The sequence below is a fragment of the Camponotus vicinus genome, unplaced genomic scaffold, assembly GCF_025532165.1.
Source record: "Camponotus vicinus isolate PSW18456_S1 unplaced genomic scaffold, iyCamVici1.0 SCAF_2, whole genome shotgun sequence".
Classification (NCBI taxonomy): domain Eukaryota; kingdom Metazoa; phylum Arthropoda; class Insecta; order Hymenoptera; family Formicidae; genus Camponotus; species Camponotus vicinus.
In genome coordinates, this window is record NW_028141956.1 from 13,234,832 (window position 1) to 13,254,081 (window position 19,250).

General features: G+C 36.9%; 3 protein-coding genes and 1 long non-coding RNA gene across 5 annotated transcripts; 2 read left to right on the forward strand and 2 right to left on the reverse strand.

Annotated features, from left to right (window-relative positions):
* The first annotated feature begins 58 nt into the window (after positions 1-58).
* Positions 59-8,780, forward strand: Src42a (Tyrosine-protein kinase Src42A). 2 transcript variants are annotated; one of them, XM_083091936.1, is made up of 6 exons: positions 59-1,555; positions 1,853-1,974; positions 2,166-2,329; positions 4,719-5,046; positions 5,473-5,808; positions 6,124-8,780. In XM_083091936.1, the coding sequence occupies exons 1-6, from the start codon at positions 1,203-1,205 to the stop codon at positions 6,330-6,332; spliced, it is 1,512 nt and encodes a 503-aa protein (XP_082948062.1). In that variant the 5' UTR covers positions 59-1,202; the 3' UTR covers positions 6,333-8,780. The 2 variants fall into 2 exon arrangements, with proteins under 2 accessions (XP_082948062.1, XP_082948061.1); XM_083091935.1 differs by having other exon boundaries at positions 63-1,555; positions 4,719-5,055.
* Positions 8,781-9,362: 582 nt separating this feature from the next.
* Positions 9,363-15,942, reverse strand: LOC145967240 (uncharacterized). The gene is made up of 4 exons (XR_014437317.1): positions 14,733-15,942; positions 14,436-14,644; positions 11,018-11,181; positions 9,363-10,852 (listed from the first exon to the last, which is right to left on the reverse strand). It is a non-coding gene; the product is annotated as an uncharacterized LOC145967240 (long non-coding RNA).
* On the forward strand, positions 10,095-15,794 carry Rab23 (RAS oncogene family member Rab23). The gene is made up of 6 exons (XM_083091937.1): positions 10,095-10,694; positions 13,279-13,400; positions 14,440-14,602; positions 14,772-14,851; positions 14,932-15,125; positions 15,210-15,794. Exons 1-6 carry the CDS (start codon positions 10,662-10,664, stop codon positions 15,338-15,340), a joined length of 723 nt encoding a protein of 240 aa, XP_082948063.1. The 5' UTR covers positions 10,095-10,661; the 3' UTR covers positions 15,341-15,794.
* An 893-nt stretch (positions 15,943-16,835) lies between the features above and the next one.
* Positions 16,836-19,235, reverse strand: LOC145967243 (BAG family molecular chaperone regulator 2). Its single transcript, XM_083091942.1, has 3 exons — positions 18,441-19,235; positions 17,743-17,855; positions 16,836-17,661 (listed from the first exon to the last, which is right to left on the reverse strand). The coding sequence occupies exons 1-3, from the start codon at positions 18,646-18,648 to the stop codon at positions 17,425-17,427; spliced, it is 558 nt and encodes a 185-aa protein (XP_082948068.1). The 5' UTR covers positions 18,649-19,235; the 3' UTR covers positions 16,836-17,424.
* Positions 19,236-19,250: the final 15 nt, after the last annotated feature.

The following is a 19,250-nucleotide window of genomic DNA, read 5'->3' on the forward strand; positions in this document are numbered from 1 at the left end:
CGTTTCGCGATTAGTTAGTTCCAAGGTCTGCTGGCGGATGCGCCACGTGGACTCCGAGACTCGAGAAGCGCATCTGACTCTCAGCGATGTCCTGATTCCTGATCAGTCCTGTCCAGTCCTGCAATCGTGTGGCTTTCTCCGCTAGTCGCGAGCTGACCGATACGCGTGTGTTTGTGCGACCTGGAGATTCGAATGTGGAAACTTCCACGTGTTATCGCTACGCACCGAGGTCTCGCGCGACGTGTCTGTCGCGTTTCGGGAATGTACGAGGCGCGAATGGTAATAGGGCTGACAACAGATCTCGTCTTTACGGGACGCTCGCGATAACGTAATAACATCGTCTATCGGATCCAGCACGGACTGGGAATTGGGCGTGTGTCGCGTATGAGAAGGCAACGCGCGCGCGCGCGCGCACACATACACACACACGCGACACGCACGCTGGGCTTTTGACGGATCCGTGACTATTCGCCCTGCAATGGCGCCTGGCGACTCGCCTACTTTCTAAGCTCGCGGTGAGAGGGGCCGATCTGTCTCGCGTTCCACAAGCCGGATTGTCGGACACTGTACGTAATCTACCCTGCTGTTCAAGACACTCGGAGTTCGGAGGAGTCCGCGTCTAGAGTCCTCTTTCTCTCGCCCGAATATATAAACGTGCGCGCGTGGAATCTCCCCTGGCGATGCATCAGCCTCGCGACAGGACGCGCCAGGAGTCCAGGATATCCGGAGAATGTGCGGCACCGCCTCGGGGCCTCTCCTCGCGGATGTGATCCTTTCGTCATCGCGGCTCATCCCCCTTCGCGACAACCGACCGACGATCTCGCGGCCCGCTCCGCGCCTCCGCGCTCTGTTGTCATCGGGACGACACAGCTGACATACGTCTCGCAGTTATGGTACCGTCTTACGAATCCTGCTGCCGTGTTTCGTAGATCCCTCGTTGGAGATGCACGACACGCGGATCGATCTACGACGGTGACTGGACAAGCTCGCGCGACGACTCTCTCGATACCTCTCGACCGTTCGACGCCTAGAGATTTAGCTTCGAACTGTAACGCGTTCCCTCGTGGTGCGAGTCTTGGTGCGGCGATTTCGCTTGCGTCGTTAAATGCGAACGACGAGGAAGACGACGACGTGTATCGTGGGCAAGAAATCACCTTCGGAGGATCGCGTAGTCTCGGGATAGAGACAAGGACGAATCAAACATGGGGAACTGCTGCAGCAACCCGATCGAGGAGAACGACAAACCGGACAGGATCGTCAACCCCATCGAGGCGGTCGTGTCGCAGGTGAATCCGGTGCCGACACCGCCGCCCGATCCCATCAGGCCGATCCCGCAGATCCCGGATACGGACATCGCCACCGCAAAGATATTCGTCGCTCTTTACGATTACGACGCTCGCACGGACGAAGATCTGAGCTTCAGAAAAGGGGAGCACTTGGAGATAATCAATGATACCCAGGGCGACTGGTGGCTCGCCAAGAGCAAGAGGACCAGGCAGGAGGGCTACATTCCTAGTAACTACGTCGCCAAACTCAAGTCGATCGAGGCGGAACCGTGAGTCTCGTTGGCAGCTTCAATTAAATCACTTTAGGCGATACGTTTTATCTTCCCGTAGCACGGAGATAATTGAAACTAATACGAATGTTGTGTGCGCGATAACTATGTATGTACACGTTAATATTTACAGCCGACAAACAGGAACCCCGAAAGTTTTATCGTATTGCTATGATTCTTTTGCAAATAATGTCTTTAAGAATGTTGAACTCGCGCACGCAATCGAGAATTGCTAGCGATTAAGAGGAAGGAGAGGGACTGATTCACAAATGTCATAATGCTAATTTGCATTTGCAGATGGTATTTCAGGAAGATTAAGCGAATCGAGGCCGAGAAAAAATTGCTTCTACCGGAAAACGATCATGGCGCGTTTCTGATAAGAGACTCCGAGAGCCGACACAACGATTACTCCCTTTCAGGTAACGTCATTCAGGATAACGATAATAGAAACTGCCGGTCGTATCATAATGGACGACCGCTACGATATCGAATAAATGAATAATAATTGAGTCGGGAACGTGAAAAGTAGCGCGCGATCTCTACTAGAAAATTGCGAGATCGTCGTTTAAAGCGCTAGAGTGGGATGTATCGGTGATTGTTTGCGTTGCAGTGCGAGACGGTGACACGGTGAAGCATTATCGTATCCGCCAATTGGACGAGGGTGGCTTCTTCATCGCCAGGCGAACCACTTTCAGGAATCTGCAGGATCTCGTGGAGCACTACAGCAAGGATGCGGACGGCCTGTGCGTTAATCTGTGCAAGCCCTGTGTGCAAGTAAGTTTCAACAAGTAGCCGATCATCACACACGATCGAGTCTCTCGGTGCAACATCGATGACAATTGACCGATGAATAATGATGAGTTACGAGAACGGAGGAGGAGTTTAGACAGGACTTTGCGTTTAAAAACATCGTACATTCGGCTGTTGTAGCGAGAGCAAGTTTCATTTATCGCCGAGTTAGGCAAGTCTTTATCGATAAAGAAACGATGAATTGAATTTACGATATAACGTTAAACGCGTTTTCACGAAAGAGTCAACTTTGGAATTCACTGATATTGAGCGGGACGTCGAATCGATAGATATTAGATAAGTCTTGGTTAAAACATGCAACAAGAGCAGCACACAATGCGACTTTAAATTGCGGCTGAAACCTTTTTTTTAATGCACACACACACGCACACGCATACAAATCGAAGCGGAAATTAAAAGCCGAGATCTTTTATTATAGGCAAATCTCGATAAATCTTTTTTTATATTCATTACTTATATAATACTGACATTATACAAACTGTCTAAGCTCCAATATTTTTGCAAAAGCAACAATACGATCGATACTTGCTCGTCCCCTCCCCCCCTTTCCGATTATGATAATAATCACGATCAACTGTATATTATTATTATTATTATTATTATTATTATTATTAATATTAAGATTGATATTTTTTTGTCATTCTTTTCATTATTATTTTACACTCTTCTATCTACACTCTTTCATTATTGTTATTACTGGCGATACTTTGAAACGAAGTATTTAAAGATATAACACATTTTATATAAAGGAACATTTCTCCAATATCGATTATACGTCAGGAACATCTATTACTATCTGTGATTCTCGAATTCAGTTTCTTCGATTTTAAAAAATCGCGAGTAAATGAAATTTAATAACACGATGAAAAATGAAATGTAATTTTTAAATTTGTATACTAGAAAAAAAGAAAGAGAGATATATATATCAGAGATTTTTGAGAAGCACTGATAAACTAATTTATTTACAAAAGTTTAATGTGTCTGAATAGATTGTGTTTGTTTGTCTGTTTATTGCTTGCCCTTCCTCCCGGTGGATTTTCTTGGTAAATTGAATGTCCTAATATATGCCATAATACATCGTTTTTTGATTCTGTTCTTTTTCTCGACTTTTTAAAAAACGCTTCTCCATTTAATTGCGTCTGGCCTGTACATACAAGCACAAGCCCGTTTTATACGGGATTATGTTTCAGAAGCAGTAGATTGTCATTCACTTAGAGATATCTGATATCGTGTAAAAGCTCTCTCTGTACACATTCGATGTAATTTCATATATTTACAACAAGTTATCACAATTCACTTAGCATCCTAGTCACACCTCGCGAGAGGTGCAATGTATAGGTAAATATTCAGAATTGAGATTGGCAGCACACACGAAAGAAACGACGGCCTTTTCTTCTAATGCGAAACGTCGCTCTCTCGCCTGTGAATAACAATTTACATACGAGATCTTTTTTTAAACATACATGTATACAATCAATCTCTGATGTAAAAGCGAGTCAGCTCGAATGTATGTGTGTGCTCGAAATCTATATCTATATACAGGATGTCCCAAAAGCGTTTGCGCATACGTGTCTCTTATTTGAGAAGCAAACGAACGTAAACTAGCGTGCTATTACGTTTAAATTATACAGGGTATATTGTAGCGATCGGCAAACTTTGTCAGCGTGTTTGAAAAATAATTTTAAGCAAACAAATTTATGTACATCATGAATTAATTCGGCTTTTATCGAGACAGAAAGTTTATTTTACTTAGTCCAAGTTATATATATTTTTATAGTTATATATATTTTAATATTTTATAATGACCGATGTGTAGTGTAAAAATATACTGGCAAAATTTATCGATTTTACTCCGAAATGATATATATACGTGTTTCTGCGATTCGCGTAAATGACAACGTGCTTCTTAGCCACGCAACATATTTGAGACATTCTGCATATTATCATTATATCGTTCACTATTTCATTTTCCTCTCTCTTCGTCTTTTTCTTCATTTTTCTAAAACGTATATCTCTTTATTGTTGGAACGATTTTGCGATCGTATTTATCCATATCCGGGATTTTGACTGTTACTTGACAGAATTGCAGAGCACGGAGAAACATGGGTTTGTATTCGCGAAGGCAAAAGAGTTAAACGCTAGTGCTCTTTTTTCTTTTTACAGTGTGCGTAGAATTATCCTTTATATATGCTTAGCATAGATTTTTTTCTTATCTAAAAAGGAGACGGAAAGACCGAGAGCTCTCTCGTCACATTAAAAACAGCCGATAAGATACAAATGCCAATTGCACAATTGAGTTTCAGAATTCCCTGTTTCAACAACGGCTTATTCTCGATTTGGCTTTGCTCGACAGGTTGAGAAACCCGTAACGGAGGGCCTGAGTCACCGTACACGGGACCAATGGGAGATTGATCGTTCGTCGCTAAAATTCCTGAGAAAATTGGGCCAGGGACAATTTGGCGAGGTCTGGGAAGGTTTGTGGAACAACACTACGCCAGTGGCGATAAAAACGCTCAAGCCGGGTACCATGGACCCGAAAGACTTCCTCGCCGAGGCGCAGATCATGAAGAAGCTCCGACATGCCAAGTTGATTCAATTGTATGCTGTGTGTACGATGGAGGAGCCGATCTACATTATCACGGAACTGATGAGGAATGGCAGTTTACTGGAATACCTACAAGGTATGCAAGGTACGTATTTGACTTCTTCATTGAGTCTTTCACTGACTCTGATTAAATTGTCATCCACACGCAATGACAAAGTTTGAGCTTCGCAAACTCTTAAATTATAATCAAGGGAGTTTGTGAGATAATGTTATTCAAAAATTATAGATGATTTTAAACATCTTATTCTTTAGAAATGTTCTTGCTAAAGAAATTCGAGCTTTATTAAAAAGTTCAAGCTTCGAAAAATACTACCTCTAAAGAGATCAAATCTATTTCTCATCGTTTTTTTTAATATAATGCATATTTTACTTTCATTAATTCTGCAAAGTGCCGTCCCAAAATATTACTGCAAAATCGATAAAGCTAGTACTTATATAGTCACATCTTTCTATTGGATTATCGTTATAGCGCAATTATGTATAAATTTATTTTACTTTTTAGGAAAGGGTAGAAGTATAAAATTACAACAACTGATCGACATGGCCGCGCAAATAGCCGCTGGTATGGCATACTTGGAGTCGCAGAATTACATCCATCGAGATTTAGCTGCTCGTAACGTTCTCGTAGCAGACGGAAACGTTGTTAAAATCGCAGACTTTGGCTTGGCTAGACTTATTAAAGAAGACGAGTACGAGGCTAGAATAGGGGCACGCTTCCCCATCAAGTGGACCGCGCCTGAGGCCGCCAATTACAGCAAATTTAGTATTAAATCCGACGTATGGTCGTTTGGTATTCTTCTTACCGAATTGGTCACGTATGGTAGAATACCTTATCCAGGTGAGTCCTTTGTCCTGAGCATCCTTATTTTTTCTCTATATATTTTTCATGAAATTGTGTAACGTAAATGAATTTGTACAAAGTTGAATTTAAAATTTGATTAATTTAAAAGAAAAGAGCAAATGGAAGATATAAACTTTATTTCTAAAACTTAGTGATATTCAGATCTGCTACAAAGAGAATACTCGAGAATTCAGAAAATAAAATATCAGTTTATATCATAAAAATTGCATCTCATTTCTCAATTTATAACTTTGAAGATCATGGCATTATGAGATCAAGTTAATAAAATGTAACATGTTTTTTTTTCTTCAGGTATGACAAACGCTGAAGTTCTTCACCAAGTGGAGCACGGTTATAGAATGCCGAATCCACCCAATTGCCCTGAGACGCTTTACAATATCATGTTGGAATGCTGGAACAAAGATCCTATGAAGAGACCGACGTTCGAGACACTTCAGTGGAAACTCGAAGACTTCTTTACTATGGAGGGTTCTGAATACAAAGAAGCGTCTGCGTATTAAAGGACATTTCTTCGCAAAAACGATTCTTCCTTTATATTACCCTATTTTAAAAAGAGGCGATCGATGTTATATCGATAGCAATCATTATGATCTTCTTCATTGATCTATTTGCGACGCAAGTTTTTTGAAAAAGTATCGTGACTTTTATACTCGAAGGATTATGATTATTTTGTGGACGATAGATGATAGTATGATTTTATTTAATGATAGTTTTCTTCTCTTTTTATCTCTATCTTTCCTGGTTTTTTCTTCTTTTTTTACATTCTCGTCTTCGCCCATTGTATCTGCCATAAAACTCGAAGATTAATATTTGTATATTTTTACTTATATGACTTGACGTATACATTGGCATTTTGATATGCTCTATCAGGAGCGCGACGACGAGGTTTTAGATATCATTTTAAACCGCAGTAAGAATGTTATACACACATAGACGTTAAATGGCCTTTGTAAAATCGTTTATAAGTGTCAGTTAATGTGAGGTAGCGACCTCGATCATTCGGATAGAGATTCCGATAGAGACAATTCCGAATGATGATGCCGCGCAATCGGCAATAGTAGCGATGTAATATATTCGTGTGTACGATATTGTATACTTCCTTTATTACAATTCCCGTACGCATTACGAAGAGATGATCAAGAGTCAATCTTTTGATAAAATTACCGACAATTAAAAGGACAAAATGACGGACCACGGATGCACAACTTTATCATTCCTTCTCGCTCGAACGTGACGATTCGGAATTTATTACGACGAATCTTTATGAAACGGATATACGAAAGTTTCGCCGACGAAATAATCTCGCGCTTGCATGTGTGCGCGAAGATTGAGGATTTATTAACCGGTCCGTCCAAGAAAATGCGGAAGACTGTGTCCTTGCGGCGACTGCGTCGAACGACGTTATGCTCTTTCGTCTATTTGTCACGAAACGATTAGTACTGACTCAGCTAACTGCCAGCTAACGTTTTCTAAAATACACTTGTTACTTCTAACGTATAAGATCACTTTCCGGAAGTACGCGAGAGAATATGCAGCTGCAAATGCACATTCAAATATCTGTGTATCGGGAATGTTTGCTATGAAAACGTGGAGAATCAGTATATTGTCAAATATTTTTTAAGTATTCCGAAAAGAAAATGTATTTACATCACATTGTTAATCTTTTGTGGTCTCAAGCCGGGATATTCCTGGCACACGGGTTACCCGTTTGAAGGTATAGTATGATTTTTTTTTATATTATCACGCTCGCATCAGATCAACTGTAGAATTATGCTAAATACTTGGATGACACAACACAATTGTCTGTTTATATAAGAAATAAACATAGTTTATCGCAAATAGTTTGTTACAACAAGAGTTTAGATTCTTCCGGTTTTATATCATTTGTTTGTTCTCCCAAAATGTATTAAATATTATACATTTACTATTTATCAATTTTTGTACATTGAAAATGAACCAGTTGCACATCATGCGAATAGACTAAGGGGAAATATGCCACCGGCTGGCTTCAGACCGCAAAGAATTGATCATTATTCGGCTATTCATGTGTGTTATCTCGAATTTATCATTTTTATATATTTTTATATATCATGTTTAAATGTTTTATTATACTCATTTATCGCGCGATTTTTCACGTTAACGAATGCGTGACTCGAATAATTAAAAGTAATAATTATTATGCGGATAAAAATAAGTGGATATTAAATATACTTCATATATGTATGCATCTATAACGGTAAATAATGTAAAATTATATATAGATATTTTAGCAATACCTTACTCTCTTTTACATATATGTGCGCACGCGTGCGCCCTACACACACACACATATACACATACAAAAATATGTATGGAATGTGCCAAAAAGTCATCGCCATTCCTTTCGCCTATACATTCTACGACGAATTTCGAGTCGATTTTTATTGCAGTAAAAATTTTATTGTGAAGATTCTCTTTGTGATTTAAAAGTTGCATTTTAATAAAGTATCTTAACAATAAAATGTCAAAATAATGTGCTAGTAAAAATATTCTAGACCTACTCTAGAAAAGTCGATTCAAATTTCGTCGGAGAATATGCCTCGGAGATTTGATGCAGATCTCTTATTAAACACTCTATACACATGCATCTTCTGTTCTGAAGAGGTCAGAGCTGTGTTAATAGTACCAAATTGATCGTGAATTTCAAAGAGGTGTGCTCACAGGCGGTATCATTAATCATACGATAAATTTTTATAATATTGTTATCACTTCTCGTATCAATTTTGTCGTAGAAAACACGATTTCCTTCAATAAGTACTACTCTAAGTTGTAGAAAAAAATTTTTAAATTAGTCAAGGAGAAAATACATTATTTGTAAGAAAATTGTATTGAATTTGTAACAAAACGGATCGAATCAAGTAATTGTTCACTTTGAGAAATTAAAAATTTTCATATATTGCCAGACTGTATGCAGAAAATTATCGAGTTATCATTTGTAACGACATTATATTAAGAACTAATTAAGATAAAGAGATTATATATATATATATATAAAATTAAGAAATGCAACGATTACAAGCACAAAGCGGATGAAAGTTTACTGGAGCTACTTGTTAATCTTTATCCGGACAAAAATTTTTTCCTATCATATTGGGAGAAGAGAAAGGGGTGATTTCGTTTCCAATAATTATGTATAATAGAAACCTGTGGCGAGTGAAAATAAAAATATGTTAGATGTATAAGAAAAATAATCGACAAAATAAACGCAACAGTTTTGTTTACGAAAATGAGATCATTCGAATTCCGATTGTCAGATATCGACGAAACTTGTGTAAGATAAGGATTATTCCAGATAACAGTTTATACCAGATGTCTCGTTTTAGTGGAAACAACTGAATTTTTCGTAAATAAACTTGATATTCTACAAAAACTGTGTTGGAGAAAAATTCTAGAAAATATAAATTAGTAATACGAGAAAGTAAAAATAAAAAATGATATAGGCGAAAACAAAGAGTCAAATTTAGAGAAACAAATTATTAGTTGTCTTTATTTTAAACATTTTATTCTTTTTCGAGTTATCTTTAAAAACTTAACTGTGAATAACTAAAATCTATATATTACGCTTCTATAATTATATCCAAAGACGGGCAAAAATCTCTATAATATACATCCAAATGACAGATGCAAATATACATCTTTTGTACTTGTATCTGTCTCTGAATATAGTTCTATAAAAGTGTAAGATTTTAATTATATAATAGATTTTGATTATTTATAATACATAATTTTGAAGATGGCCCGAAAAGGCCATCAAGATTCACACATTTATTCTAGAAAAATTTCATCGACATTAAAGAGTTATTTGAAAAAGAAAGTTTTGAATCTTGAACAGAGAGTTTTTATACTTTAATTTAAAAACGTCTCTTTCTAAGAATTTCAATCAAGGAAACATTCTTTTGTAGAATATGTTTACGTTAAAATGAGACTCTCTTTCTATATATAAAATCTTTTTGTGTGTAAAGATACGTTGCAGAAGAATTTTAAATTTTTGATCCCAAGATTTAATCGTCTCTACAATAATAATAAATTTCATCTTTTTTTTAGAGGGGAATAAAATTTGAAAAGATTCTCTCGCGCGTAGCAACACGAGGGAAGAGAGCGGAACTCTCGGAGGAGTTGGACATGGCTGCTCTAGTGTCTCGCACACGACGACTACATTCACTAGGCACACATGTAAAATCACCAGGCCTACAGGCGCGCGTCGGCGACAGGTGTCTCCTGCCATACACAGGTGTGCCGTTCAGTCGGCCAGTGGTGGTCAGCGGCGCGCATTCGTGCGTGCGTGCGTGCGTGCATGCCTAGCGTGCGTGCATGCTTGCGTGCATGCGTGCGTGCTCCGTTCCGTTCTGTTCTGTTCTGTTCCGTTCGATTCCCTGGCATTCGTGTGTCGCGAAGAAAACTCGCCTCTATCTCTCTATCCGCGAGACGCGGATCCACGTTCCGTCTCGTTTCTCTTGCGCGGAATTTTTTTTCGAGGTGAGACTTCCTCGCGAGAAAGTTACGGGAAAAGAAAAACGCGGCCCGACGCCGCGTACGTGTCGGAGCTGTGTGTGAATAATGACTCGGCCGAGGCGCAAAGTCATCGACTCGGGAATACCGAGGTGGTGAGGAGAAGCGAGCGAGGCTCTCGTTTTTCTCTCTCATTTATTTTTTCTCCCTTTCTTTATATAATATCACGCCGTTTTCGGGAAAGGAATTTTCCTACGCGTACGTCCGATCGATCCCTCTGGAGAGGATCATGGATCCGCGTTGCGGTGGGATATTATGTTAATCGTCTTTACGGTCACAGAATGCGGGAGGAAGAGCTCGAGATATCACTCAAGGTAATCGCGGCACTCGACCGCGGTCTGCTCTATGTATTTCCTTTCAGTTTCCAGCCATATCGCGCTCTCCTCGTTGCGGTTCTTCATTTCACTCCTCGTCCTTGGAATCTGTATCGGTTACGCATTTCCATATCGTTCCACGCGCGAAAAGTGCGAATCTAAAAAAAAAGAAATGTACGTATTTTTACATAATTCCGTCGTGATTTTCCATAAGCGACTCTTCGTTATAGAGATATCGTTACGCTACGAAGAGTCATTACTCGATTCCACGAGTGGCGAGGCCAAGTTCGCGCCGGATCGGCCGCGCCGCGTTTTTTATTCACCTTCTTTTCAAACGTCCGGTCCTCGTCCAACGATGAGTAATTCGCTTCACTCGAACAACTTTCGGCGAATAGATGTAGTAGACTCTGGACGGGATGACCTTCGATGTACGAATTCCTCGAATTTAAACGTGATTTCGGGAAGAATGGAATTGAACTTTGAAAATCTAAAACAGAAAGAGAAGAGTTAAAACGCATATTTAAACGTCATTGTATAATTGTACTTGTGCATTTTTATAAATGAGAAAGAGAGAAAATTAATTTAATTTTCTGGATTATTTGATCCGAGATATAGTCACGTGCGAGTGAAACTATTAGTGATATTTATTAACGAAATAATCACTCGGCGCCGCCATATTTATACGCAAATTATTCAGGAAATCTATTTATCTGATTTTTCTCCATAACTCTTCGCTATAAATATTTATCAATGTCAAAACCAGATGTAAATGTCATTGTATAATTATCTTACATTTTTACTTAATGAGAAGAAGAAAAAGTTAATCTTCTGAATTATTTTATTTGATTCAATATCACGTGTGAATGACACTATTAATGATATTTACTAACAAGATAATTCATTCGGCGCTGTCACATTTATACGCAAATTCACTCGTAAAATCTACTTATCTGATTCCTTCTCTGCGCAAAATTTATCGAGCGTGAGCGAAAAATCGGACGTAAAAAGCTCGCAACTCTATCGGAAATTAACTCGAACTTTGCACCCGATAACTCGCGAGTTATAATCTGCCGCCATGATTGATCGATTACAAAAACTTATATATATAATTACATATAATTATATATATATTAACATTTCATATAATTATGTATAATTACACATTGACATATTATATGTATTTATTATATTAATTTTATTAAATTAAATTTATTAAATTTTATTAATTATATTAATTATTTACATATATTAATATATATAATATATAATTAAGAAATAAGATATATAATAACAGCGTGAAACTCGATGTAATTTGGAGAAAAGTGAGCTTGCAGTTTAAAACGCGTGAGTATGAAATTTAATAAGAGGAAAGGGTCCATTTGCGGGATATTCGCGCGTACGCTGTTGCATCCAACTATTCAATCGCGCAGGTATGCTAGAGTAGTAGAAAATAAAGAAAAGGGGAAAAAGAGAAATAGGGAAGCGCGCGCATACAGGATCTCTCGCGCATACGAGCTTGGTGCTGCTCCAGTGATCTCTGCTTATCTCTCGATTGCCGGTAACGGTACTTGCTCGCGTTTTCATCGCACCGGTCGCCGGAGAAACTACACGTTTACGCCTTTTTTTCATTATTATTATATTTATACACGGTGTTCTGAAAATGCCGAAATACCGTTCTTTTAATCGCAGCTCTCTCTCGGATTTTTCTTCGCGAAAAGTAATGCGCGGATGATGTTATTTCACAGTTTTTCAATTCTTAACATTTTTTATACATTTTTTGCAAACGAGTATCGAGTTAGAATGCCGTTTAACCGTTATTTATATGTTATTTACATCTATCTAGTTTGCAATTTATTTTCCATTGCTAATTACTCACGTAACGACGAAAATTTCACGTGATATTTTCGAATTAGAAATGTTAGAAAAAAGATATACTATTGTTCCGGAACCTCCCGTGTTTTCTTCATTTCCGCAATTACTGGATTTCAATCGTTTACAACTGAATTGAAGCTATATCAGGATGAAAGATGCCAATGTGAAAATTTCTGGTGTGCCTTATGTAGGCATGATTTTTAGCGCATCAGCATTCGACTTCAAGATATGTATATTCTCGAACACGCGAGCATTCCTGAAATGCTTCTGATGCGAATCATACATGTCATTTTGAATTTTAAGACCTAAATCGCCCGCTCGCAGAAGCCCGGAGATTGCTTTCGGCGACCGGTTTTCTTTTTTTATGGGCTTCATCTTTATCCATGTAACCCACTTCCCTTATGCGACGTCGTATAAACGGTCGTATTTGGCGAAATTATTTGGGCCACATTCCTCGATCAGTCTGCAAGAAATAAGCGAATTAACTCGCCATTAATTTTTTACAAAATTAAATTCTCGATATTTGGACTCTTAATTGAATATCCGTTTCTTTGAGTCGATACCTATTCATCCACGGACAAATAAAATCATTAAAATTGCATCAAGACTTATTTAAATTTAAAATAATCCTTGCCACGATTTTATTGGCATTCTTTTTTCTCTCGAAATATCTTCCACAAATAAAAAAATAATATCTATTTTTCTTATTTAGGTGGTGATAGTGGGTAACGGCGCTGTGGGGAAGTCGTCGATGATTCAAAGATTCTGCAAAGGTACATACACGAGGGACTATAAGAAGACGATCGGCGTAGACTTCCTGGAGCGTGAGATCGAGTAAGTAATCGCTCGCGCGTTGCATGTCGAATCATTTTAATTGAAAATTACTTGACTTAACAAGCTCGATATTCGGAGCGAAAAGCGAACTGAAATTTCAATTTAGAAAATCGCATTAATTATATCTATTAATTATATTTAATTGAGAATCTTCGAGACGCAATTGGGAGCATTGAGCATTGAGAAAAAAATAGAAGCACATCATATAATCAAGTATGGATTTTCGAAACTTTTAAAAAATAATCGTGACATTTAGAGCGCAAAGGAAATCTGAAAGCAGGTATTTCTCGAATATTTTCAAAAACATTTTCAGGCACAATCGTGCTGTGAGTGTGCTAATATAGATAATAAATTAAATCGATTCGAATATTATTTGATTACTCGTCAATATTTGATTATTCGCTGTCGATTATGACATTGCTACTTACATGTATACGGGTTCGAAACGCGACGCGCCTGAGAAAAACTCGATTTTAATCATGCCAACGCGAGCTACCGTGGGATATTTCTCGTATCCCCCTCCGAATATTCAACGATGTAATGTCGGTCAATGTAGAAGGAAATATTTGTCTCGTCGCGTGTGTTTGTGCGCGCGCGCGATCCATCTTTCAATATCAACGTCATGCCATTAATCATTTTTTACATTCCTAGGAATCGTGTAATTAAGATACCAGTAACCAGTTTGGATGATAATTTATAAATTTATGAAAAATTGTATATATATATATATATATATATATATAATATATATATATATATATATATATATATATATATATATATATAAATATATATATATATATATATATATATATATATATATATATATATAAATTAAAAATATAAAAAAATAAAAAAATATAAACTAAGATTAATTAAGAGATTAAAATTAACTTTTATAAACTTAATTAAAAGTAATATAATTAAAAGCTATAATTAAAATGATTAAAAGATTTCACGCGATATCCATTGCTTTTAATAGCAATATTATGGATAATAAGTTTATAAATATATGTTTTATATTTTTTAACGTACACAGGGTCGACGGCGAGGACGTAAGACTAATGCTGTGGGATACCGCAGGACAGGAGGAATTTGACGCTATCACGGCAGCTTACTATCGCGGTGCTCATGCCTGTGTCCTCGCTTACTCGGCCACCGACAGGGATTCCTTCGATGCTATCCCCTCGTGGAAACTCAAAGTATGAGTCTCTAAGAATATGCTTCGTCTGAATTAGTTCTCCCTAAAATTTAATTCGCGAAAACATCAAAATTAATACATAGAGGTTCATAAAAAAACGAAGAGAATTATTTAAAACAGAAATAGCCGACCTTTAAAACACCCCGTATAATCTTTCTGACATTTTGCAGGTGGAAAATGAATGTGGAGAAATTCCCACGGTCCTGGTGCAAAACAAGATTGATCTCGTGGAGCAATGCGTGGTCGATTCGTAAGTGCGCGTAGATCAAACTTGGAAAAATGATGTAAATTTGTATGTATAAACCAAAAACCACTCGGTATATGTTGCAGGGACGAAGCCGAGAGGCTCGGCCGTGCCTTAGGCTGCAAACTCCTACGAACGTCCGTGAAGGAGGATATCGGCGTGATGAGCGTCTTCCGGCACTTGGCATCGCGATGTCTGCACGAGATGCGTCGCTCCGACGACGACTATCAGGACGACCTGAGATTGTACTCCGCGGAACCTAGATCGCCTTCCGTCATTAGTACGTGTAGATTTAATTGCGCTTATACAAGTCCGCAATATTCATCTGTAATGTGGATGACGTTGCACCTTTCCTTGCTTACAGGTGCGTTCAGTCCGGATGGATCAATGTGCGGCCGTAATGCCGGTAATGGAACGATAATCCTCCGACCAGGTGGCAAAACGAAGAGTCATAAGAAACGAAATTTCGTCAAGAACGCTTGTAGACTCTTATAGCTTTCTCTTCATAGTACGTATGATACAATGTTACGTTACATTGCGCTCGATATATCGCACGGAGGTGTATATGTGGTATGTGTGTGCCTTGTAAATATATATAGTTTATTTTAATAAGCGAAACATGTGGATGGGTGATTTTACAGTGTCCAACAGTGCAAAAGCTCATCAGATTTTTAAATGGTAAGAGCTACAACTGTAAAGGATACATAGTATGCATATCACCTATGGGAATTATTTAATTTATATACGATAGAAATAATTATACTCAAATCTTGTAGAACCAAATAATATAGATTATAAAATAGATTACAAAATACAGAAAGAAATAACTCGTAAACATTAAGTACAATTCTATACGTATTCGCCATTGCAAAAGGGAGTACGACGCGTAATTTGTAAATTTACCGCCATATATTATCATATTGAATAAAAATTATCATATTTTTTTAAATTGCACTCTGCATTCAAAGCTCAAACTGTGAAGTCCAAGTTGTAATGCCAATATTAATACAATATTAATTATAATAATATTAATAATAATTATTATATAATAATTATATATATATATTATGTATTATTATAAATTATTATATATTATATAGTTATTATATAATAATTTAATATTTATAATATATAAATATTATATATATATATATATATATATATATATATATATATATATATAAAATATATATTATAATTAAATCGTTATAACATGTATAATATATATGATAATAATTATACAATAATGTAATAGTGATTTACAGATTAGCGCGATGATATTGATTATAAGTCTGATAATAATAAAATATTTGAAAAATTTATCATTTAAAATCTAAATTTAATAAAAAATATTCTTTTTTTTATCGACACAGCTTTTGTTTTTTTTTATACTTCATGAAAGTATAAAAAAAGTATATTAACATTTGAAAAATTTATCATTTAGTGTAAATTTAGCGAAAAATATTTTATTATCGATGTAATTTTACGTTTTTTTTATTGTTTCGGATACTGATTAGACACTAACATTTGAAAAATTTTCAATCATTCAATGTCTAAATTTTGTTAAAAATACTTTATTTATTATCGTCAATAATAATCAATAATAATCAGCTATAAAAATTTGAAATTAAAATTTAACAAAGTATGTAAGAGGAAGCATTTCTGAAACATACTATAATTTAAACATGAATAAGTTAATATAAATTACAATCTTTTAAGGCAACTGTTATGGTAAGTTACTTGATATATCTAATGTATGTGTTATATATTCTTATGTTTACTTGTTATATTACAAAATAAAGTTTTTGTACATTTTGCTAAAAATAAAACATGGATACAACAAAATCTTTAATAAGCGCGCCTGTGAAATTTATGAAAAGAAGAAATATCTGTAGGATAAGAAGAAACGAAAGAAGATAAAAGATATTTAAAAATTTTGATATAAACATCAAATGAATATCAGGAATTAATAAAAAAGAAAAATTTATCCTTGACGATAACATGAGTTAATTGTTCTTATGATTCTAGAAACTGGTATTTCTTATGATAATTGATGCTTTACATAGCAAATATACAATCCTACAAAATAAGACTGTAAAGAGAGGCCCACTTCATTTTTAACGTTCATGTAACATTTAAGATTCTACATTTACATTTGTATACACATCTTTTTAGAAATTTCTCTTTATTTCAAAACGTTACATATATTAGGTCTGAAAACTGTTGATCGGCGTTTTCTTTCGCGAGCAAAGGTATTTCCTTTTTCTCTAAAAAAATGCTGAAATACTAAGTATCTTAAAAAATAAGTTTGGAAATGTTGTGTAAGAAATTATCAGGAATTAGTGTCACATCACTATAAAGCTAAAATTGTTTGCTACATATTCTACACAGCCAAATATTCTATGCGGTCTAATTTACCCGCGAAAGAAAATGGAAAATTTAGTAGCACAGAGAAGAATGCGCAATTTCTCCCAAGTGTTCCCTAATATCACTATGACCGTGACAATGCCAAAACTCTTATTCGAAATCTGTATGAAGAATTGAGACAGACTTATTTGCCGAATAATCTCTTGATGTTTTCACTGTGTCATTTCCAAGATATGCATCTTGTCGATATAATCGAGTAATCCCTGCAATCTCTTCTTGATTCGTTTCTGATCATCCAATGTACATCCGAGAATAGCAGTTTCAAAGTTTTTATCCGAATGCCCCAAACCATGGGAGGAGCACGCGTTCATAAATTCTGCGCATCTTTGTCGAGTGCTGCTCGGATCGTGGCGCAAGTTTATAATTAAGCTATCGATCAAGCCATTAACCTAAACCAAATAAAATGACATTTAAACACTCGTAACAAAATTGTACTTTTATACAACGCGATTGCCAAGTATCTCACATACCTGATGTAATGCATCCCGTTGCACATGATCACGTTGGACTGTAACTAATACATCTACGGTTGCACATCGCATGGACAACCTTTCCGCATACCTTAAAACATCATCCCTGTCGGCTGTATGAAAAATAAATATTATTTTTAATATTATTATAAATAGAATTATCAGTTTTTAGTTTGAATATAATGGATGTTGAAAATTTGAAATATTAACACAATAATCTAATACATACATTAGTGTTTAATAATCTGCGTATACATTAATTTCATTATTGTCTCTTCAAATATAATGTCTCTTCAAATGTATTATTTTAAGAAAATAATTGTATATAATAAGTTTATAAATATTATAATTAATTATTAAACATACACGTGTATATTATCTGTCAAAATCAAATTGTTACATTAACATTCTAGTACATTATTATTATATACTGTCATTATTCGCTGTATTTAAATTATGTTTGCACAGAAATGGAAGAATTCGAATCGATTGAAATCCAAGAAAACGAGTATCGACAATGTGACATATTTTTATGTGAAAACAACAAATACCTCCATCATTCTATCATTTCCAAGAAACATTACGCAGATAAAAAATACATGTATCTCTCGATTTTTCCGTTACATTCTACAACGACGTTCCCCTTCTAGAGTCTTCCATCGGGAATACGGTTGACAGAAACGAGAAACAACACTCACGCTCCTCGAGGGCGATGAGTGTGTCGTTGTTCCTAAGCGTGTCCAAGGTCGTCAGTAAGGCATCCTTCTCCTCCTCGAGCCTCGCGGCATCCTTCCGCAATTGCTCTACGTGCATCTCGATCTGGTCCAACAGACCGACTAACCTGTCCTTCGGCTTCGGCTCGTTGCCGTGCGATCGTTGTTCCTGCTCGTGCTGTTCGCTCTCCATGCCGTATGTCTTGCCGTTTATCGCCGTCTCTAGGTCTCCAGGAAGGATTCGCGATATCTAACGTGATCTTGCTCGACGACGTCGATGCGGAGCCGCGCGCGCGCGCGCGTACGTTTCTCTCGCGAAGTCGCTCACGCGATCTGATCCGCGTCAAGATTCGCCGCGTCGAGCCGAGTCGAGAGTCGAGCTGATTGTGTGTCGCGTCACACGCACGCCCGATATATATCGTGTCCTCGCGAAGCGCGAGGAATTCCGTAAATGAAATATCGCGACCTCGCGTTGACTCTTGCTTCCGAATGCCACTAATCAACGTTAACACTGTTGACGAGCATTAACATCGAGCAATAACGAGAATCATGAGCGAGCAATTACGCGCGATATCGATGGTATATAACTAGATATTAGCCGGCAATCTTCCTCGAACGCGATAAATATATATATGTGTATATGTATATAAATGTCACACGCGTATACAATCGAATTGATTCACATCCGGGAAGCAGGATTCGATCGTTGCGTTTGTATCCGTTTGACATTTCTTTGTCTCTCGCGGAGCCTAAATATGCGTACAATTTGTTTTATTCAAAATGCAAAAAGTGCAA

Coding starts and splice junctions, on each gene's coding strand:
- Src42a (XM_083091935.1), top strand. CDS start 1,203: ATGGGGAACTGCTGCAGCAACCCGATCGAGGAGAACGACAAACCGGAC. Junction 1,556..1,852: donor AAGTCGATCGAGGCGGAACC/GTGAGTCTCGTT, acceptor TTGCATTTGCAG/ATGGTATTTCAGGAAGATTA. Junction 5,809..6,123: donor TGGTAGAATACCTTATCCAG/GTGAGTCCTTTG, acceptor TTTTTTCTTCAG/GTATGACAAACGCTGAAGTT.
- Rab23 (XM_083091937.1), top strand. CDS start 10,662: ATGCGGGAGGAAGAGCTCGAGATATCACTCAAG. Junction 14,603..14,771: donor TCCCCTCGTGGAAACTCAAA/GTATGAGTCTCT, acceptor GACATTTTGCAG/GTGGAAAATGAATGTGGAGA. Junction 14,852..14,931: donor GAGCAATGCGTGGTCGATTC/GTAAGTGCGCGT, acceptor TATATGTTGCAG/GGACGAAGCCGAGAGGCTCG.
- LOC145967243 (XM_083091942.1), bottom strand. CDS start 18,648: ATGGAGAGCGAACAGCACGAGCAGGAACAACGATCGCACGGCAACGAG. Junction 17,856..18,440: donor ACTCATCGCCCTCGAGGAGC/GTGAGTGTTGTT, acceptor TTTTTCATACAG/CCGACAGGGATGATGTTTTA. Junction 17,662..17,742: donor AACGGGATGCATTACATCAG/GTATGTGAGATA, acceptor TATTTGGTTTAG/GTTAATGGCTTGATCGATAG.